Source organism: Umbelopsis ramanniana (assembly GCF_025399195.1).
Source record: "Umbelopsis ramanniana AG unplaced genomic scaffold K450scaffold_76, whole genome shotgun sequence".
Lineage (NCBI taxonomy): Eukaryota > Fungi > Mucoromycota > Umbelopsidomycetes > Umbelopsidales > Umbelopsidaceae > Umbelopsis > Umbelopsis ramanniana.
This window is the reverse complement of record NW_026252162.1, coordinates 14,634-37,225: the sequence shown is the minus strand read 5'-3', so window position 1 is coordinate 37,225 and position 22,592 is coordinate 14,634. Positions and strand designations below refer to the sequence as shown.

General features: G+C 45.4%; 6 protein-coding genes across 6 annotated transcripts; 3 read left to right on the top strand and 3 right to left on the bottom strand.

Annotated features, from left to right (window-relative positions):
* On the bottom strand, positions 1-7,440 carry K450DRAFT_259592 (uncharacterized protein). The gene is made up of 5 exons (XM_051592024.1): positions 7,149-7,440; positions 6,736-7,084; positions 4,859-6,602; positions 3,349-4,785; positions 1-3,270 (listed from the first exon to the last, which is right to left on the bottom strand). Exons 1-5 carry the CDS (start codon positions 7,186-7,188, stop codon positions 244-246), a joined length of 6,597 nt encoding a protein of 2,198 aa, XP_051440880.1. The 5' UTR covers positions 7,189-7,440; the 3' UTR covers positions 1-243.
* A 727-nt stretch (positions 7,441-8,167) lies between these two features.
* K450DRAFT_259588 (uncharacterized protein) lies at positions 8,168-10,118 on the top strand. The gene is made up of 3 exons (XM_051592023.1): positions 8,168-9,447; positions 9,515-9,762; positions 9,822-10,118. The coding sequence occupies exons 1-3, from the start codon at positions 8,235-8,237 to the stop codon at positions 9,927-9,929; spliced, it is 1,569 nt and encodes a 522-aa protein (XP_051440879.1). The 5' UTR covers positions 8,168-8,234; the 3' UTR covers positions 9,930-10,118.
* A 2,951-nt stretch (positions 10,119-13,069) lies between these two features.
* Positions 13,070-13,477, bottom strand: K450DRAFT_180088 (uncharacterized protein; the record flags this gene model as incomplete). Its single annotated transcript, XM_051584334.1, has 2 exons — positions 13,070-13,153; positions 13,220-13,477. The coding sequence occupies 2 exons, from the start codon at positions 13,475-13,477 to the stop codon at positions 13,070-13,072; spliced, it is 342 nt and encodes a 113-aa protein (XP_051440878.1).
* A 2,416-nt stretch (positions 13,478-15,893) lies between these two features.
* On the top strand, positions 15,894-17,064 carry K450DRAFT_259574 (uncharacterized protein). The gene has a single exon (XM_051592022.1). It carries the CDS (start codon positions 15,926-15,928, stop codon positions 16,901-16,903), a length of 978 nt encoding a protein of 325 aa, XP_051440877.1. The 5' UTR covers positions 15,894-15,925; the 3' UTR covers positions 16,904-17,064.
* A 1-nt stretch (position 17,065) lies between these two features.
* On the top strand, positions 17,066-18,484 carry K450DRAFT_259568 (uncharacterized protein). Its single transcript, XM_051592021.1, has 5 exons — positions 17,066-17,313; positions 17,382-17,557; positions 17,627-17,693; positions 17,782-18,094; positions 18,165-18,484. The coding sequence occupies exons 1-5, from the start codon at positions 17,199-17,201 to the stop codon at positions 18,475-18,477; spliced, it is 984 nt and encodes a 327-aa protein (XP_051440876.1). The 5' UTR covers positions 17,066-17,198; the 3' UTR covers positions 18,478-18,484.
* Positions 18,485-19,885: 1,401 nt separating this feature from the next.
* Positions 19,886-22,579, bottom strand: K450DRAFT_259550 (uncharacterized protein). Its single transcript, XM_051592020.1, has 4 exons — positions 22,233-22,579; positions 21,632-22,061; positions 20,619-21,550; positions 19,886-20,200 (listed from the first exon to the last, which is right to left on the bottom strand). Exons 1-4 carry the CDS (start codon positions 22,496-22,498, stop codon positions 20,128-20,130), a joined length of 1,701 nt encoding a protein of 566 aa, XP_051440875.1. The 5' UTR covers positions 22,499-22,579; the 3' UTR covers positions 19,886-20,127.
* Between the last annotated feature and the right edge of the window lie 13 nt (positions 22,580-22,592).

The following is a 22,592-nucleotide window of genomic DNA, read 5'->3' as shown; positions in this document are numbered from 1 at the left end:
CCAGAACTTGACATTCTATCGCACTTTTCTTTACTTTTTGCTTTTTGATATTTAAATGATTACACACACACACTGCATAGTTTTATTTGAGATACAAAAAAAAAGAATAGAAAGATAATCGGGGGGAAATGTCTTTGGAAAAGAAAAAAACTAATATACAATCAACTACGAAACTGTAGAGAGATGGTTTGGGATACAAGGGATCCTATTCCGTCATGTAGATTAAGATGCTCCGAGCATAGTTTACTGTATACCAGCAGACACAGCCAATCGTCTAAGAACTTCCTTGCGAGCATCAGCGCTCATGTTTTCCAGGAGCTTAGCAAAACCATCAACCACAGCTTGTTGATCGTTGGAGCCAAGGGAAAGAATTTGGTCACTGGTAGCAGAGCTCTTGATACGGCTGATTCTGTCTTGAATAGATGTAGCGTGGTGATCGAACCAGTTGCTAACAGCTTGATCATCGTCTTCCCAGTTATGCTCTTGCTCAACATCAGCTTGGAACCACTGCTTCAACAAGGCAAGCATGGAATCACGGGTCAACTTGGCGTTGGCCGTCAACAAAGAGCGGAAGACATATTCTTCACCAAGTCTGCGACGCAATCTCCAGTAGAAGTAACGTCTAGCATCCTTCCATTCCAAAGGCTTGCGAATGACACCCTTGGCCATCATACGACCAGCAGTATCGTGAAGGTCAGCAAATTGCAAAGCAATCTGTTGGTACACAGGCAAAAGTTCTTGTTCACGTTCTTCCATCTGTCGCTTAGCTTCAGCCTTCTCTTCAGCCGTCTTGGAGCTATCTTCAACTTGAGCCTTGAAGCTAGCATACTTCTCATCCAAACGTTCCATGGTAGCCAACAGTTGGGCGCGGCGGTACTTGATTTCAACAATACCTTCGGGTTCGAGAACACCACCACGTGCCTTGACATCGGCATACATCTCCATCATATCTTGGTTGATAGTGGGGTCCACGACGACCCAGGCACCACCACGGAGTTCACCATTAGGAATGACGTAAACGAACACAGGTTGCTTGTAGTTGCTCAAAGCATCGACAATTTGAGCACCATACTTGAGAACTTCGTTGAACATATCACGTTGACCACCCGAGAAACCACGCCAGTTAGCAAAGATAATCAAAGGAAGTTGTTCACCCTTGTTGAAATCGTTGATAGCTTGAGCAGTCTTGTAGGCAGAGTTGGGGTACCAGACACCACCGGCTTCCATAAGCAATTGTTCGGTGGAATCAGCGTTGGCAGGATCAGCAGGAACGATGTTCTCAACCGTGCGAGACTCAACAGCAACAACACCCATGGGGATACCACCCAAACGGGCACGACCAACCACCACAGTACGAGCCCAACCAGACAAAGTTTCCACGAAAGAACCTTGATCGAAGAAACCACTGAGCCACTTGCCATTCTCTTCCTTACCATCCAAGAAGCATCTAGGGTCGGAAGGTCCACGAGGAGGAGTGTACTCGATATCACGGTCAACGGGGTCAGCACCAATAGCCATAGTGACCGGTGCGCCACGGCATTCAGGAATGTAAGACAACCAGTGAACAATCTTTCCGATACCTTCCAAATCGTTCTCAGCGGTCAAATGAGACACACCATTCTTGTACATGATTTGAGTACCACCCAACTGCAAGTTGGAGCTGTAGACTTCACGACCCAGAACCTTGTTCAAGGCAGGAGCACCCGTCAAGATGATAGGTTGACCTTCGTTTTGAACGGTACGTTGACCAAGACGGACAAGGTAAGCACCGATACCAACAGAGCGGCAGGTAACAAGGGTAATGGTGAAGATATCATCGTAGGCACGGGAAGTAGCACCGGCAATGAGACCAGAGCCTCTCAAGTTTTCAACACCCAAACCATCAGTAGAACCGATCACATCAGTGATACGGTAACGAGTCTCACCATCATCAACAATTTCCTGAGTGAGAATAGTGGGTTGACCATTTTGGTTGATGGTGCGGTTGAGCTCAGGAGTCAAGTAGAGATACTTGAAACCAGCAGAGGGGTTTTCGGGATCCTTCCAGGCAGCCTTGAATTGACTGATGAATTCATCAGCGAGACCAATGCGAGCACCAGAGTTGGCAGACAAGTAGACACGAGGAATACCAAGGGTACGAGCGTATTCAGAAGCCTTGTAGAAGACGTCATCTTCAGCGGTACCGAAAGAACCAATCTTGAACGTGATATCGTTGGCAATGACAATAACACGACGACCCTGGGGATATTCGGGAGTGCGCATCTTAAAGAGCCAGGCAACCATACCAACCGTGTTCGTACCAGGAGCACGATCAATTTCCTGAAGCTGACCATCGTCATCCAACATCAATTCCTTGCTCTCAAGAACATTGGAAGGAGCCTTCAATGCAGGGTTAGCCTTGACAGCCTTAGACCATTCGACTTGAACGGATTGACGGAAGAGTTCAGGGAAATCATAAACATAGGTGGTTCCCATAAGATGGGCCTTGTAGCGACGGGGTTGCAACCATTCCTTGGTAGGGTAAGGAGTGCTCAAAGATTGCAAGTGCATGGGGCCAGGCTCGCCGCTCATGGACTTGAGGACCCAGTTACCCTTTTCAGTCTTGACTTCTTGGTAGACATCAACCTTCAAGATGAAACCAGAAACGTTGTCGACAGTGAATCTGAGAGGAATGATAGGGGAGTCATAACGCTTGGATTGAACGTTGAAACGAATTTCAGCACCTGTGACACGAAGCTTCCAAAGTCTCTTTCCGTGACGGTCGACGAAGCCCTTCAAAGCATTCTCGACATCTTCAGCTTCAATAGCAAAGGTGGGGATGAAGTTGATGAACAAATGGTTACAATCGGAGTTCTTGTATTGCTGACCAACGATTTCCAAGGTGTCAAGAATATCGTTAAGCAGACGATCACTTTCAGAGATAAGGTAATCAGCAGTACGGACAGAGTCTCTGACACGACCAGGACGAACCAAGGCACGAATGAAGAAACGGCAATCATGGGGATTCTCCTTGGCAACAGCATAGTAGACATGCATTTGTCTGTTCTCGATGTGGCAAGGCTTGATATCGAAGTTGGAAAGACGAGCCAATTCAAGTTGGTAAGCCATAGCAGGCTCAATGTGACGAATGGTCTGATCCTCAGAGTAATCGTTTTGCTCACGGAAGGTATAGTAATCGGGCCACTGGTTGACACGGCAGACAACGACGGTGATACGACGAAGGTTAGCCTTGCGGAAATCTTCAGCGTGAGATGCGATCCACTCAGTGACCTTGGGCTTCCAGTAATCATCATCATGTTCAGCATCGCTTTGAAGAGCAAGGTTCAAAATGTTTTCCATGCGCTGAACCTTGGGCTTGGCAGCACCGTTGGGGCGGTTCATCATCATAGCAGGGAAAGCAGGTTCTTGCTCAAGGAAAGGAGAAAGAACACGGTTCAAGTTGTCTTCGAGTTGCTCGATGGACTTGCATGCAATCATAGCACCAGTACGGATGGGCTCCTCTTCAGTCTTGCTAAGCAAGAAGGTCAAATCAGAGTGAGAAGCGATACGCTTGTTGGGAGAGTCAACAGAGCGAGCAGCAGTAGGAAGCAAGAACTTCCAGGCAACAACGTAAGGATCGTTTTCCAATTGGTAATCGATGTCCAAGATCTTGTATGCGTTGTAAGAACGACGGCAGTAAACTTCAATGGCTGCCAAGCTGATCCATGGATCTTCATTGTAGAAGAAAGTAGGCAAAACGTCAAAAACGTTGATCTTGGTATCAATCAAATCCTTGAAGGCGTCATAGCTAGGAGGGCGCGACTCGGTGCCACCACCATAAACACTCTCAGTGACGGAACTCTTAAGAATTTGGTACATTTGAGACTTGCGTTCTTCATAAGATGGAAGTTGGCAAAGGATGAGCAATTCACGAGCCTTGAGAGCAACCTTTTGAGTAGCACGAGTATCGAGCTCAGACAACTTCTTCAAGACGGTAGTGAAGTACTTGTCAAGAGCACCAGAGGCAGGGTTGATAAGATCCAAAAGCATCAACACCAAGTTGTTCTTGCTAACCACCTTGGCGTGAGAAAGAACAATGCTGACGACATTATCCAAGTTATCCTTGTTTTGATCTCTGAGAGTAAGAATGACTTCTTCTTCACGAACTTGGCCGTTGAAAAGGATTTCACCATCATAGTACTTTTCAATGTACTGAACAATGACAGCATATTCGTGTTGCTTAAGACCATCCTTGTAGCGCTCAAAGATGTCAGTAAGGGGAGCCAAAGAGTTCTTCAAGTTGGTGGCTTCAGCCTGGGTGTTGATGTTGGCGCGAACAAATTCTTGAACAGCCTCTTGCAATTGCTTGGCAGGGAATTCCTCTTCAGCAGCACGAGCCTTCTCAGTAATGCTGACCAAAGTGTTCTCCAAACGAGCAGGCATACGACCAGAAAGAACAGAGAACATGGACAACACCTCGGAATAAGGCAAAGCAGGGTTTCTCAAAACCTCGGTGAGTTCCTTGACGGTAGCTTGGACCAAAGATTGGTTGTCGAAACCTTGCAAAATGAGATCAAGAATGCGGGTATTGGCAATGTACTTTTGGATGGGCTTGTCACCAACAATGTGGGGAGGTCCGAAAGAGGGAACCTGTCCATTGAAGGGAGTGGCTTGCTTAACACGAGTAGGGTCATCTAAAGCGAGGATACCAATGATATCACCAGCCTCAAGAGTAGCACCGGTCTGCTTAATGAATTGAACAATACCGTCCTCCGTTGCGATCAAAGGCATGTACATTTTCATGACCTAATGGGAAAAAAAAAAAAGTTAACCATACATGCAAAAAAAGAACTCACTGTATGCCCAACAAACTGCTTACCTCGATTTCAGCAAATGCTTGACCAGCCTTAATGTGATCACCGTTCTCAATAAGCAAGCTAACAAGCTTACCAGGTGAAGGAGAACGAAGTTGGGTAGGATCACTTTCCTTCTCCAACAAACATGTCTTACCGTCGATCATCATACGAGTGGCTTGGACTTCCTCACGAGAGTAAGTGGTGTGAGACTTGCCACCAATAGAGACAAGGAGACCACCATCGGACAAGTCACGAACGGAGACCATGGTCTTGGTACCGTTAAGGTAGAGAGTATAGAGATCAGGGCCAGACCGAGTGACAGTGAACTTGTAACGGACTTCCTCATAGACAAAGTCAACAGTGAAGACGGTCTTGAGAGTGTCCTTGCTAGGGATTTGACCCTTTTCAAGGCTGGCCTTGTATTGTTGCCAGCATTCAATGGACATGCTGTGAGCCTTGGTGACAGCACCGCAGAAGACAGCGAGAGTAGTATCAGGACGCTCGGCAGTCAACTTGTTGGAAATAAGAGTATCCAACCAGCCAGTGTTGATGGTGTTATGCTCAAAGTCGGGGGTCTCCAACAAACGAATAAGGTATTCAACTGTGGTTCTGAAATCACCACGAATGGACAATTCCTTCAAAGCAACGACCATGTTCTTTCGTGATTGTTGACGGTTTTCACCGTAAGCGAAAATGTGACCAAATTGAGAGTCAGCAAATTCGTGAAGACCACCAGCGGAGACAACTGAGAAATAACCCCAAACATTTGTACTGGAACGGAAATTGAGTTCTTGCATCATACCAGAAGAAGGCTTGAAACCAGCATCTGGGTTTTCAGCCGTGATACGGACAGCAATAACGTGACCCTTGGGAGTAGGCTTGCGTTGAGACTCTTGGGCCTGTTGGGTAGCGAAATCGAAATCGATTTCAGAGGTACCGTTGGGTTGCAGACCATAAAGGACACGAATATCACGAATACGGTAAAGAGGGATACCCATAGCAATCTGCAATTGAGCAGCGGGCAAATTGACACCAGACACCATCTCAGTGGTAGGATGTTCAACTTGAAGTCTTGGGTTCAACTCCAAGAAAAAGAAGTTGTCTTGTTGATGACTGTAAAGGTACTCAACAGTACCAGCCGACACGTAACCGACGAGCTTGGCCAAGCGGACAGCGGCCTTTTCCATAGCCTCAAATCGATCGGGTTTGGCGATGGTGACAGGAGCCTCTTCAATAATCTTTTGATGACGACGTTGAACGGAACAATCACGACCGAACAAACTGATGGCGTTGCCATACTGATCGGCCAAAAGTTGGACTTCAAGATGGCGAGCATTGCCAGCGAGCTTCATGATGAAGATAGGAGAACCAGGAATTTCACCTTGGACTTGAGCGAAAAGCTGCTTGAAGTTTTCAGCACTGTCGACCTTACGGATACCTTTACCACCACCACCTTCGGAAGCCTTGATCATGACAGGGAAGCCAATCTTTTCAGCCGAAGCTAAACCATCTTCAGCGGTTCTAACCAGAGCCTTTTCATACACATCTTCAGCGACCATGACGTGGCCTTCAGGAGTACGGATGACCTCGTCAATACCGTCACCGCTCCATCCCATGGTAGGGACATCAGCGCTCTGTGCGACGATGGTAGAGGAGATCTTGTCACCAAGTGATCTCATAGCGGAACCCGGGGGACCAATGAAGACACATCTGTGCTTTGACTTGGCCAAAGATTCAGGAAGTCGAGGGTTTTCAGAAGCGTGGCCCCTAAAGAAGGAAAACCAAAAAAAAATATTAAAAAAATCAATCGGCGCATTCAAAACCAGCGTTACACGGACTTGCCCCAAAAACATAACCTCCAAGCTATGGAAAGCTTTCACCAACGCAAATTCACACTTACCAACCAGCCCAAACAGCATGAACACCAGTGCGCTCAGCAATATCAACAATGAGTTCAACATTAGCGTAGTTGTTGTTGTTGCTACCTCCAGGTACTTCTACGTATTGATCTGCCATTCTGATGTATTCTGCGTTGGCCTTCAAATCCTCAGGAGTGGCCATAACAGTGAATTCGATAGCACGTTCGTTTCCAAACGTTTCGTAGGCCCATTTTCGGACGGAACGAATCTCCTTCATAGCAGCCATACCGTTGTTGGCGATAAGAACCTTTGTGATGACAGTATGACCTTCATTGGCCTGAACGAAATCTCGCACAGTGCCAGCTGGTGCATTGTTCAATGAGTTTCCACCTAAAAAAAGAAACAAGGTCAGAAAACGCCTAACAATGTAACTTGACAAAAAAGTAGTACTAACCCAAAAAGTGCTCCGAGACGGTCTTTGAGGAGGAGGACATGATGGTTGATGTTATTGTAATAGGATGCTTTGTATGATTTATAGACTAGATGGGAATGTGTGTTGTAAATTATAGAAAAAGATGTGGTTGTCCGGTAACTCTATTGTGTGCACGCTTATATACGGATTGGTGTGTGTGTGTGTGTGTGTGTGTGTGTGTGTGTGAGTGTATATATACGTGCTTCTTCGATGGAGAAAGCGATAACCGATCGACAACAACAAAAAGTTTTCAGAGAGTAGAGAAAGGGAGTTGCTGCAATAAAAAGGGAATTGAAAAAGTCCCCAGAAACAATAATTTATTGTGCCGGTTGTGAGCGGGTTGGGTTGTTGTGACTGGCTTTGTCGGTGGCTGTCTCCTTCTTCCTCCCCAAAACCTGCCCAGGGCCCAAACACCAAGCAATGGACATGCCAATAACTTTTGGGGTGCGCTGAATATTTCTTGATAACGGGAAAACATAGTCCATTACATAAGTGTATCTCCGTAGTACTTTAATTTTATGAACTGCTCTTCCCCAACTCTCTAGTTGCCTTTCTCTTGCCTTCAGGCTACGTCGCCCTTTGAATTATTTTTTTTTGTTTCTGTGATCTTCTCCAGCACACTTTGCGACTGGCAATGTTCGGCCGCCCAGCGGATTTTTTTCCCCCCATCCCTTGCCCCAATCACAACTGCGTGCTTAACCCAATGCCAAATGGCAGAGAAAGTACCATTAGGCATGATACTGAACCAAACCCTGAGATGGTATATATCGAGTATATGAGCATCATTTTGTTATCTGGTAGGTGAAGAGTGTGTTGTTTTTATGACTTGCAAGGAAGTTTTTCCTGTGAACATAGTGGTGCAGTGCCTGGAGGATGCCTTGATACCAATAAATCGTTCGGTGTTTGACAATAACATTGCTGACATGGGAAAGTCACCCTTTCGACTCCTCGAGTGGGCCATTTTTTATTTTAATAAAAACAATTTTTTCCCCCTCAGTCAGCAAAATCTTAGACATTCTCACACATCAATTCATAGTTGATGTTGACAAATAATTATTATAACCAAGCATGACCGATTTTGCTTCGTCATTGACAACCTCTTCATCGCAAGCAGACTCTGTTTGCAAAGAGACTGAGCCGCATCACCACCATCGACATCACCACCATTTTCCTCAACCACAAATCATCTATGTAGTGGCTAATCCACAAGATATTCCCGTTAATGCATTCCGACAGCCTTGGCCGCCGGCTCCAATGGTGCAGGCTGCTCCCGTAATACCTCCCCCAACATCCCCCGTTGCAGCCCATACCCCGTCTGCTAGCGTGGAATCGAGCTCTCCAAAAACGCAAGCAGCTGCATGCACTACCATTGTGGACGATTGTTGTGTAGATTGCTGTCCGGTAGCTGCCCAGGAAACCCAACCGCAGTCATGTTGTTCTCCACCAGAACGGCCTTTACCTTATGCACTTCGACCGGCGGTTTCTCATCATTATCAGGCATTGAGACCCATCGCACCTTATACGATGCCCCCAGCTCCTGCCAATCCTACTCCTGTTGCTACGGCTATTTCTGATTACCATCGTCAACATAATGCGTTTACTCATCATGCAGTAAGACTTAATACGCCTCAAACGCAACATGGTCAGCGTCAATCGTTGGGTTCCAGGAGTCTGTCTGACCCCACTACACCCACCATAGCCAGCCTTGACCAAGACGCCTTGACCACCCAGCAACAGAAGGAGAACAATCAACCTTCGGAAGAACGTCGTTCCTCCAATGTGGATCGCGTTGATACTGCGTCATTAGCTACTTTGTCTGAGGCAGCAGTGGCAGCAGCAAATACATCATCGGCTGGACATAAGCGTAAACTTGACGAACAACAAGGCGAAGCTCGGTGTCTCTGGGCTGCATGTGCGGCGGTGTTCAAGTGCATTGATGATCTCATTCCGCACTTGACCAAACTGCACGTTGGGTCCAAGTCCATCAAAGCAAGCAACCAATGTCGCTGGGAAACGTGTCAGACAGAGAGAGACGACACCGATGATTTGATGACCCATCTTTGCGAAGAACATTTGGGTGCCCCTGAACTCAAGCATGGCTGTCACTGGCAAGGATGCGAAACTCGATTCGAATCCTTTGATGATCTCACTGGCCATCTCTCCGAACGGCACATTGGTACTGGCAAGAGTCAATATATATGCTCGTGGGAGGAATGTGAACGACAAGGTCGCGCATTCACCCAACGGCAAAAGGTCATGCGTCATATCCAGACCCATACAGGTAAAGCAGTGATAGAAATAATGTATGGTTTATGGTTCCACTCACTCACTCACTCCATCGACTCAAGGTGACAAACCTTATCAATGTAACATTTGTAACAAACGGTTCTCTGAGGCCAACATCATGACTCAACATATGCGTAGGCATACCGGTGAAAAGCCCTACCGATGCCCTGAAGCTGGATGTGCCAAGGAGTTTTCCATCTCCGGAGCGCTTACCATCCACAAGCGTGTTCATTCTGGTGAAAAGCCTTTCCGCTGCAAATTCGAAGGTTGTGACAAACGATTTGCTGAAAGCAGTAACCTTACCAAGCATGTAAGTTAATGAACAAGTTCATCCCACGATGTACAATGGTGCTCACACTTTCTTGGCAGACCCGAGTGCATACTGGCGAGCGTCCGTTCAAATGCTCTTTACCCAGTTGTGACCGTAGATTTTCTCGCCCTGATCAACTGAGTCGTCATGAAAAGACGCACAAGTGAAATAGAGTCACACCGATGGACGGATACTGTATAACAGACACACACACTACCCAGAATACATTAATTGCCTATCTTCCCGCTTCTCCTCGGTTCCTTCGTCCTACCTCATGTATATTTCCATTCTACCTGCCAGTCAAACTAGAGGGAACCAGGCTCGTAAATAAATGATGAAAACCAATCAAATCTAAATGGTGTTTGAGTTGTATTTTAAAATTAAATTATGCGATGCACGTCAATGCACCTGAAGCTCAGACGCTCGGCTTGTCAAGAAGGCTGGTAAAAGGATATGCCGCTCGAAGCGTTCCCGCTTGTCGGGTGAAGTGGAAATCCGGAAAAAAAAGGCTGCATAAAGATATGTTGCACCGACATGTCGTACGGGTATAATAGAAATGTAACACATCATCACAGGCCGAACTTGACAAAAGAAGAAGTGTCTGACAGTAAGCCGAGGGAGCGCACGATGAGTTGAGTGGACCTTTTTATTTATTTATTAATATTTTTACAAGGAATTGCTCTCTACACGATCGTGTCTGACTTGATTGAATACCAAATGCTTCAGCACCTGTGATATTAAGCCATGCGCTGCTTCGACTGTGATTTTGGAACTGAGAAAGCGGAATGGCGTCAGTGGAGGTAAATGCAATGGGGGGGATTAAAAATAAAATGTGCAACCACCGTTCATTTACCTGTCTTTAGTGGCTTTGCTTAATTGACTTTCTTCACCCTTTCTGCGATCTCCAAAATATGCCATACGTGATTGCAAGCCTGATTCTGCCTGTTCCAATTTTTGTGATAAATCTGACATTTGATGCGTAGAATATTCACGGTTCTAAAATGAAAATCGAACATCACCATCACAAAAATGTTAGCGAATTATGCATATCCCCCATTTTAATGCTGGGCACGTACCGTGAGAAGGGGAGACTGCGATAAGGTGTTGACCCAATACTTGTTCCATAATAGTTCTAGCAATTGAGTGTCTAAAGAAGATTTGAAATGAGAGACTTCCAGGGGATAGTACGATCGAGCGTGAACACCAAAATCTTCAATTTTGTTCAGAGGAATGCTTTGGTATTCTGAAGGATTGTCATCGGATGGTTTGTATCCCTGGTTGACACAAGCAGGTTAGTCGGCGGGCGGACGAACAGCCTTCTTTCATTGGGGGGTACCGTACCTCGGGGTATGTTCGAAACGCCCCAATGTCGACCTTACCAGCCGACATGGTTCTGTTTGGGTCGATCTTGGAAACGAAATGACCCAGACAGGTTAGTAAATGCAGTGTAGGAGGGATCGCAATGCAAGGGGAATGGCACTCACCACGACGGCCACAAATGGCTCTTGATGCTTTTGGTTCAACATTTGCGTGCTCACATCAATGCCCGACAACCAGCATCCATATCCCGGGTGAGAGTGGTACCAACCAATGACATTTTCCAAACGCCCGACCTAATGGATTGGTATTAGCTAAGGTAGTGAGCCATTTTTGCGTTGTCCCTTCAAATCCTTACCTCTTTGATTTTTTCCATATACGCCACCATGTACTCGTAGGCTTGATCTTGCGCACTTACGCGAGTTTCTGTTCCTTCGACTGGCAATGCAAATGCATCCATGACAATCATGGTGTCACCTATCACCTTTCCTTGCATCAAACCCATCACTTCAATGTTGCCACCGGAGCGCGCGTGCGTGACCTGGCACATAGGGCTGAGTTTGGAGTTGTCAATGAAACCAACGAGAACCCTACTTACCATTTTAATCAGTGCAACGGCTGATATTCTTACTTTTGAGTAATAGTGGGGACTAGCAGGAGCAAAAGTAAGGTTCTATAGGGTCAGCAGAAGAATCATACGATGGAGAGATACGTACTCGGACTTCCAAGGCTGTTGTGAAGCAATGGTACGCTGCTGGTCGGCATCATAGTAATACAGAGAATCCTGCTCTGGATCGAGGGTGGTGACATTATTTTCCAGTTCCCAATTCTTTTGGGCAATTGATGTATGCGTCATGGCAAGCAAAAGTCAATGGCGACGGGGGCGACACTACAGCGGAGCCGCTGTGTGCAGGACAAGCGATCGATGTCACGTCGTTTCACACGGTTCAATTTCAACTTCTTCCCCGCCGCCCGCCCCCCTCTGAAAAACCGAGTGATGGGAGCGCGCCACTGAAGCCAACCTTCATTATCCTCGTACCGGAATGACCTTAAAACGCCCCTTCGTCATCTCCCATACAAAGCTATCTGTTTGCCATCATCTGTGGTGACCGGCGTACATAGCACTTTTTCAAAAAAAAGAAGTCTAAAAATTTAGTCTCTCAGCTTGTCTCTAATCTCGCTCTGACAGTGTTTGGTATTAAAGTCCGTGGGTATCGCATATGCCGATGAGCAAGCGTAGAAACTTTTTGGATTGTCATACTTGGTTTCCGCTTTCAACCTAGTGGACAATCCCAGGAAGTCGCGTAGCTCAAAATGTTGACAATGGCAAATCCCAACCGTAACGCTATTTTCGGTTAAACCGAGCGTGTCTTTTGAAAAGCTGTAGACAATGCAAGTCATTTCCATGGTTGCCAGGCTAGTCATCCAATGAGGTACTGCCTTCTGCGGTCGGCGTTTTGGGTTGAACAGTCAAATTGATTGGAAAAAAAAAAAAAAAAAAACTCTCTTGTTCTAAAATGCAGTAGCTTTATTGCGCTCGCCTAAAAATAAAAAATAAAATGTTGGGGGGACCTCCGTTTGAAAAAAAAAAAAAAAAAAAGGAGTTTGCACCTCTGCCGAACGAGCTAACTTACCACAAACAGGACGAGCGATTGATACACAAAATGATCAACCATGGATTCGTGAAACATACTCAGTCAAGTATAGTGTGAAAAAACTTAATTTAATTCATAGGAAAAAATCCCAAAATCCACACTAATTGACATGTACACAAAAAGCAAAAATAGGGCTGCTACAATACAATAATATAATTCATAATAGGTCAACGATGAGGAGCGTAGGTAGAACAACAACAAAAGCAAAAAAAAGCAAAAAATAGTGGGGGATGGAAACACACAAAAAAAGCGATACTAATTAGATGGAGGTTTTGGCTGGCTGCAGGCGGCGTCGATTCATCAAAGGAGGGATATTTTCTTGGACATATTCTATATTACACTGATTGCATGCGCTCCTTCTTGCTGCGACGCCATTGCTTTCGCAGTTCTTTGAATTCCGTAGGTTGACGTTTGGGTCCCTACAGTAGACGGATCAGTCGAATGAAAAAATAGATGTCAAGCATGAAAGGTATCTTTCAACTTACGTGTTTCTGCATAGAGACATGCGCATTCAAATGGTTCAATGTACCGTATGACTTGTTGCATCCCTGCCAGTTGCAGTGGTACAATCGCTCAATTTCATCGTATCGTCTTCTTGGTCGCTTGGGTTGATTGATGCCTGGAAGAGATACAAAGGAAAACACCTTTTGACGCTTGGAGTATGCACTGCTGGCACTATCGTAAGAATGTCTTTCTTGGCTATGTACAAGGTGATGGTGGTGATGATGAGGAGGTTCATCCATCGGCATATGCATCATGGAACCATCATAGTTTGGAGCATTCATCATGGGATGATAGGCATAGATGCCTTCAACCGTTTGCAATGGGTGCATGCCAGCAGCTGCCGCGGTCATCTGAGAAGGCTCGTTGGGTTGCATAGGCATCATGTCTTGGTTCATGGTGGGAATGGCATGAGGTGGTGTAGAAGTTCGTGGTGACATGATTGGTCTTGAATGATGACCCCTAGGTTCAGGAGTATCGGTGGCAGAGGTGTATGTTTGAGGCTGTGGATAGGGTTCATTGAGAGGGAGGTACGCCGACGGAGCTACTTCATATGCTTCTTGCGATGCAGCTTGGTGTGACGGGGGTGGCGGAGGAGAATACACGGCTGTCATTTGATCGGAAGAGGATTTGGAGGAAGGCAACAGTTGCGATAAAGGTGGTAAAGAGGGTGCCATATCTACATGATAGTTACCCCCCATAGTAGGTTGTGGACGTCTCGTATAACTCGCGGACGACGGCCGAGGTGAAGAAACGGCTGTAGCGTACATCAATTGATGCGTCGCGGTAGTAGATTGTGGATGATGACTCTTGGCAATGGGTTGTGGTGATCGCACGGATGGATATAAAGCAGCAGCAGAATGATAACCATCCATCATCATATTGGAATAATGAGGCATGGTCATCGGTTGAGGGTATGGTATACTTTCAGTTCCACCTTGGACCATTTTGTTTGAAGAAAGGGGTATGTTGGAAAGAAGAAAAAAATGAAGAGACGGTTGGCTTCTTTAAATAAAGAGGTATGAATCCTGGATCATACAAACGGAAGGAAAAAAAAAAAAAAAGGAAGAGAGAACAAATGTTATATACATATTTTGTCTATGTTACAACAAGTCCGGGCGGGCATTTGGATCTCTATGCTGACTTTTTACTTACCTAAAGGAGACTAGTGCTTCAATTTCACTGGCCTGGGTCACTAGTCAAGAGCAACAAAAACCTTAAAGCGGGAGAAGAAAAAAATAATAATAATAATAAAAAAAATTTGGGAGTGCAAGTTGCACATACACACACACTTCAACGCGTTTATGTTGAAAGATCGACCATCGCTCGGTTCAAAGCGAATCTATCCCAGTTCCGGTATACCGAGGATCAAGAAAATAAAAGACGGCTCAGTTACAGCATGATGGCATCAGTGGAGTCGTAAACTAGCACAATTCTTTTTTTGAATTCCCTTGACTTGACGATATAAAAAGAAAGCAATATTCGGGAAGTCATTTGCTCGACTGGCGGATCCCTTTGTGGTTCCAGCTTAATTGTCAGTAGTCCGCTTTTACCTTGACTCGAAATCTTCAGGAGGAAGCGGAATGATAAATACGCCATTGTTATTGGCTGGTTCATGGAGAGATCTGCTGGCTTCCCATTTTGAGAACATTTACTGTGACAAACTGAACCACGCTCTAACTAGGCGACTCTTCTTTCTACTGCTTGATGTAATGACGAATCTTTCCTCCTCCCCCCAACAAAAAAAAAAGAGTTTGATTGACTGCATACAATTGTTGTACCTCCGTAAATCCAAACTCTGTTGATCTCGCTTCCCCTAAAGCAACCACCAGAACTATGACGCATATTAAGTGACGGCAATAGGCGCTTGAAATCCCTCTATGACATGGAAGACCCTCCCCCACCATGGTTTGAGACTCTAATTCCTTTGCTCCGTTCGGCGGGATGAACAGACAGTCTAAAGCAAATATTGTCTTGACATATGAATCTAGTATTGCTTTAGTTTAGACTGGCAGGATGCGAGATTTCACGTGCACCTCTTTTTCTCTTGCTAAACCAGAACAAATCACGTCTTTGCTTCATGAGTACAAGGGCGTTCTTACCGACACCTCCAAATAAGGTGAAAAACAAAAGCAACGAAGCCTCCTCCACACAGACCACAGCAATCCGTCAAGAAATGTGGAAGATCTTGCCCCAGTGAGGAATAGCCATTGAAGTACCATTGTATGTCTATCATAAAACTAAACCACAAAGAAAAGAAACTTTGGGCGAGCATTAAAATGAGGCTTAGGCTTGAGCAGAGAAAATGTAGACTCAACCAATTTTATGAACAGGAGAGTTTACTGCAATTCCGAACAGACGGGTTGTCGCCACGGTTGAAGCGCAACCTGACGAGGCGCAGATGATGGCGTTGAACAGTCTGGGGGGATTTGTCCCCATCCTATGTGTAACTAGCAGCCATAACGTCCAATTTGAGAGTGTGGATATTAATTTTAAACAATGAATTTTTTAAACCATCGTCTTGTTATCATTTTGGTTTGAAGTGAGGCGTTAGTGTCGTTACCACAGGAAAATAACAACATCAACATCGCAAAAGCACTGCCCAGGAATATAGCAGTCACTTGCATCACGTGAACTGGATTTTTGAAATAAGTTACTGCTCCTCTGAATCACCCTCACCTCTATTACTAATGCAAGCCGCAGACACACAATCTACTCAAGATCGCTCTGATCAAATCAGTAATACTGATTCAAATGTCACCTTTTTCAAAAAGCGATCGGCCAGCAAGAACCTTCGGAAGCGAAAGAAGTCAACATCACCCGAACGGCCCCATGTCGAGGAGGATGTGATCTCGGAAGTAGTGACCAAAGAACGAAAAGTAGCTTCCAATCCCTTGGTTCAGGGAACGAAACGAGACCGCAAGGACGACGAAGAGGACTCGATTATAGGCGTAAAATACAACGCAACCAAGACAGCCAATACGGATAAGATGAGCGATGCCACTCGATACGACACCGAATGGTTATTGCAAACAGAGGAACAAGATAAATCAAAGAAATCCAGAAAAGCCGTGGAAAAGCCAAAGGAGGTTGAAGAAAAGAAACCTACCAACTCCAAGATGCAGCGTGGTCCCATCCGAGCGCCCGCCAATTTGCGTGTAACCGCTCGATTCGATTACCAGCCCGACGTGTGCAAGGATTATAAGGAAACTGGGTTCTGTGGATATGGCGACTCATGTATCTTCATGCACGATCGTGGTGACTACAAGAGTGGATGGCAGTTAGAAAAGGAATGGGAAGACGCACAAAAGAAAAAAACCCAATTTGGTGGTGGAGCTGGGGATCAGTATGCTGTTGAAAGTGACGACGATGACTCAGATGACGAATTACCGTTTGCTTGCTTGATATGTCGACAGGAATTCACCAACCCCATTGTCACCAAGTGTGGTCACTACTTTTGCGAAAAATGCGCCATCAAACATTATACCAAATCTCCCAAATGCTTTGCCTGTGGTGCATCTACCAATGGTATCTTCAACACCGCCAAGAACTTGATGGCCAAAATTGAAGAGAAACATGCTGAAGACAAGAAGAACGGAGTCACAGGCGATGCTGTTGAAATTCAAATTGGTGGATCTGACGACGATAGCGATGATGATAGCGACTAAGTTTGTGTGTGTAAAAGTTGCCGAAAAAAAAAAAAGTTTAGTAGAGCCTGTATATAATAATTCTCGTCACTGAGAAGCCTTTTGACAAAAAAGCAATTGAAATAAAAATCAACAAAAACGAACTTTTCTTGATGAAGCTGTTCATTGTTTTGACTGCTTACAATGTGTTTGCATAGCCGGGATCACAAATAATTTGCCACCAACATAGCATTCCTGCGCTCTGAGTTTCAACCTATAGACAGTGCCTTCTTTACCTTCGCTTTGCGAGTTTAAATTCTTTTGACAATTGCTTACCATGGCTGCAAAATCTTTAGGCACATCGCTGAGAGTGGTGTCCCTGCTTCCATCTGCTGCAGAGATTATCTGCCTTGTTGCGCCACATGAAATTCTAGTGGGCCGATCACACGAAGGTAACCCCCTTTTACATTCCTCAAGATCCTTCCCCTACTCTCATAGATCTCACAGTCAACCCACACAGACGACTTTCCACATTCCATTACGAATAGACCCATTCTTACTGCGGCAAAAACAACCTTCACCACTTCGGAGGACGTCAACCGGCAGGTGTCCGAGTCTCTTTCCACCGGTCAGAGCCTGTACGACTTGGACGCTGTGGCCTTGGCTAAATTGAAACCAGATGTGGTCGTAACTCAAGTAACGTTTTCATCCCTTTCTATTTGATTTGATCTACATAGAGCTGATTCATGTTCCTGGGTCACTTAGGACCTTTGTGATGTGTGTTCCATTGATCTAGTCACCGTTGAACGAATTGCTCGAAAATTGAATCCAGGTACACTTTGACACATTACCATGTATTGCTTGCTATCCCGTTCTCTCCACTTAAAAAACGATACTACCCACCAACCCAAAAAATTTAGTTCCGACGGTTATCACGTTGAATCCGCAAAATTTGCAAGACGTGCTCGCCAACATAACGGAAATAGGTACCGCCCTTGGGTTCCCGGACCAGGCAGAATCCGTTCGATCGTCGTTGCTTCAAAGAGTCCAACGTGTTCGCGATCAAGGGGCTAAGTTGGTTTCCGAGAGGGGCAGTCGAGTCACAGTCGGGTTCGTGGAATGGATTGCACCCATATTTATCGGTGGTCACTGGACTCCCCAAATGATCCAAGATGCAGGTGGCATACACCCCCTCAACCTACCCAAAAACCAAGACGATGGTGCGGGAAAATCGTAAGAACCCACTATGCTACTACCGTCGTGACAAACCACCATGCTTACCTAGGGGTGGGGGATTATTTAGGTTTCCAATTGAAGATCAGAAATTCATCGATCTCGATGCTCAGGTTGTCATTGTCGCACCTTGTGGACTTGATATTCCTACCACGGAACGGGAGCTAAGGTCCATCCTTGACAAAAACAAGTCCTCGGGTGCTCGTTGCTGGGTCTCTGAGTATCTACAGCGCGGCGTAAAGATTGCCGTTGTCGATGGAAATCAAATGTTCAACCGACCGGGTCCTCGTCTGGTCGACGCCATGGAGTTTTTGGTAGGCTTCATTAATGATCGATACGATCTCGTTCCATCTGACTTTCCTTGGAAGCTGTTCACTCCATGAGGTAGCTTGATGATTTAAATGCAGTATAGATTGTATGTAGTATACTTATTATAAATTGACCGAAAACAAAAACGAATGCGGTGTGAGTAAAAAACATTCACGATGTCAATATGAACAGAATGTGTCGCCGTTTTTTCAATTCTGTATAATATAAAAAAGTGCATGAATAGCAGAACATAAATCTTCTTCCGAGACCTTTTTGCATTCTTATCTTTTTTAACTTTTTTGATTTGTTATTTTTTTTGTTGTTGTTTTTTTTTTTAAGTTTTGTTTCTCAAATGCCATGAGAAAGCCAGACAAAGCAAGCGGTATTGCGTTATTAACAAATGTTTATTACAAACGAAGAGGACCATGCAAGAAATGCAGAATGGCTGAAGCCAAGCTACACGCATGTCCTGATAGTAATTACAACCGATTCTATGATCTTGGTGTCCTAAATCTTCCAGGTATGTGGAGGAAACGTATGGTCGCCAAGTAAAAAAGAACATTGAAATAAAAAAATTAATTTCAACTGTGTGAAATGAAAAGAAAAGGAGATGTATGAGAGAATGGAGGTTCATCGTGAAAAAAAAAGCGAGCAAACGCTCGATGAGAGCAATACAAAAAGAAGAGAAATGAAAAAAGAAAAAGAAAAAAAATCCTTCCTTTTTTTCATTCGCGCCGGTCCTGTATTCATGGCATATATACACAACGTGTAGGTTTTTTTAAGTTCTTCCGTTAGGGTTGGAGTTCAAGATCTGAGAAGCATGATTGGCCTATAACAACGAACCATTAGTTTATAAATCCCAAATATCACACTATCATTCTTTCAAATTCTTACCTGAACACTGGAGAAGCGGCGCATTTCATTTGGATCCATGGACATCTTACGGTTGAGACCCAAAATGCGTCTACCAAAGTTTCGAGGACGTTGCAATCCACGAAGTGCATGAGTACGGTTGGCGTAGTAGCGAGCTGATGTAGAGGTAGAAAGGACAGAGCTGCGACGAGATCGTGGTGCGTTTTCGTCGTGGATGGGGGCAACTGGAGTCTTTCTGCCCTCGAAGGCACGTTGGAGACCAAACTTGACAAAGTCAAGAGGAGCGAACCAGACAATGTTCCAGATCCAAGCAATACCAGCCCATGTCCATCCACAACCTTCAATGTTGGTGAAGCCCCAGTTGGCATACACAGAGATAAAGGTAGCAACCAATTGAGCAATGATGAAGGCACACATCAACATGACGGAAGGACGTTCAGTGAAGAAGAAACCGCGAGATCGAGTGACGAAAATAAGGGCTTGGGAAATCGTAGACACTTGAAGGTAGATGACAGAGTGAATCTTGTAGTCATTAGGATCAGTGACGGGGGATGTACCGAAACGTTGGAAGAAGCTTGTCTTGTAGATAACAGCATAGAACGCAACAGTGGAAGCAGTCAAATACAATCCGTAAACGATAGCGCTCAAGAAAATTTCCCGCAAATTCCATTGATCCGGATAAGGCGATGGTCTGACACGATCCGTAGATATAGTCATGATGGTACCGTCGTTAAGAATAGCAAGAATTAGGACCATGAAGGGAGGGAAGTTAAATTGGAAAGCGAAGATCAAGATGGAGAAGCCAACCACGACACGAATGGTGACAGAGCAGGTGTAGATAGAGTAGTTTCTCATACGTTGGAAAATTTGACGAGATCCAATAATAGCTTCAATAATGACAGAAAGACCGGGTTCAGTAAGGACAATATCAGCGGCAGAGCGAGCAGCATCGGAAGCATCAGCAACAGCAACACCAACATTGGCCTTGGAAAGAGCAGGAGCATCGTTGACACCATCACCCGTCATAGCAGTCATGTGGCCAAGGTTTTGCAGGCGTTCGACAATTTCGAACTTATGTTCAGGGTAGACACCAGCGAAACCGTCGGCACCAAGAACAAGTTCATCGACATTACTATAACCGGAACCAGCAGGAGGACCATCCTTCAATGTCTTGGAAAGGAACATGTTGTCACCCATACCGAGACGACGGCCAGTTTCCTTAGCAATAGCAAGTTGATCACCAGTAATCATCTTGACTTGAACACCAAGAGCAATAGCACGATCGATGGTTTCCTTGGTATCAGAACGTGGGGGATCGTAGATGGGAAGAAGACCAATAAGCTTGAATCCTTTGCCTTCATCTTCAATATTGCCAGAGGGAATTTCATCAACGGCAACAGCAAGGGCACGAAGACCACGGCGAGCATATTCATCGACGTCATCATTAAGGGCCTTAATTTGTTCTTCGGTCTTATCACGAGAGCAAAGGTCCAAAATGGTATGGGACATTCCCTTGGTGACACGGCGAACGACGCCATCCTTGTCCTTGTAGGTGATTTGTGTACGCTTGATGACAGGGTTGAAAGGCTTGAATTCCAATTCCTCGATGCCTTCACGAGCCAGTTGAGGGTTAGGAAGAGAGTTTACGATACAGAAATCAATGGCATCTTGATTTTCAGTACGACTAGCATAGGCAGACAGGAGAATGACGTCCTCGCCAGTGTAGTCAGAGTAGGTCTTGATGGTAGGCTTGTCGACAATCAACTTGTTAAGAGTCAAAGTACCGGTCTTGTCAGAGCAAAGGATAGTGACGGCAGCCATTTCTTCAATAGCAGTGATACGGGTCACGATGGCCTTGTGTTCAGCAAGTTGTTTGGCACCAATAGCAAGGGTAACGGACAAGACAGTAGGCATAGCAATGGGGATACCACCAATGAGCAAGACAAGCACATTGTCAATACCAGTTCGGTAGGGATAACGGAAAGCAGCATATTGAACAATGACCACGACGATGAGGAAAATACCGATGGTGCAGATACAGAAATTACCAATCTTGGCCAAAATGGTTTGCAAGTGACCCATTTCATCGCCAGCATCGCCAACAAGTTTGGCGGCACGACCGAAGAAAGTATTCAGACCAGTACCAATAACAATAGCTTCAGCTTCACCCTGTTTACAGGTAGAACCGGAGAAAATTTCGTCTCCAGCCTCCTTGGTGACTGGCAATGATTCACCGGTAAGGGCGGCTTGATCAATAGACACTTCACCATGCGCCTAGAGGTAAAAATAAAAAAATGAGTAACGCTTTTCTTTCAAAAATGAAAAGAAAAAAAAAAAAAAAGTGGCGATGCTTACAGCAACCAGACGACCATCTGCAGGAATGACATCACCAAGCTTGACCGAGATAACGTCTCCGGGAACCAATTCAGCAGCTTCGACCGTCTTCCATGCTCCATCACGCTTCACCTTGGCTTCGGGAGCGAGGGAGGCCATAAGTGCCTTGACGGCATTACCAGCTTGGCGTTCTTCCATAAAACCAATGACGGAGTTAGCCAACAAGAGAAGCACGATACCAACGAAATCTTCCCAATCCGGTGGTCGACCGCCACCGTTGGAAACAGCGATAGCGACAATAGCAGCAGCTTCCATGACCCAAGAAAGAGGATTCCACATGAATCCCAAGAACTGAAGGATGGGGTTCACTTCCTTGTGTTCAAGTCTGTTATGACCGAACTTTTCAATTCTTCTAGCGGCTTCTTCAGAAGTCAAACCATCTGTGGACGTTCTGTGATGAATAGGTCAGTCTCCTAATCGGTATTGTGTTCCCCGGTCAAGTCCATGACGTGTAAAAGAGAAAGGGAAAAAAATAAAAAAAAATACCCAAGCCCCCACCAATCGTCATGGAAAAAATGACGCCCATGCATTGCTTTAAGAAAGAAAAATTTTGACAACTTACTGCAACAGTTGAAAAACATCGCCAGGCTCCATAGTAGAAAGATCATGCTTGTCCTTGTCATACAGTTCTTCCACTGTCAAAGACATGCCGTTGGGCACATCGTTGTTCGCAGGCTTGGTATTACTTTCATCGGTAGCCTGTGCGGGCACAGATTCCTTTGTAGCGGCGTCTGGAGCTGCTGCGTTGGGAGCGACGGGAGTATTGGGGCCAACGGGTTGATCAGCGACGTGCGCCTTTTCATTGTTGTTTGGATCGTTCGGCTCCATGCTCTAGGTGTGATATAGGAATGAGAGAGATAAGGCAGATATGAAAGCGAACGAAGGTTGATTTTTTTTTTTTTAAACCTGAGACGCCCGCTCT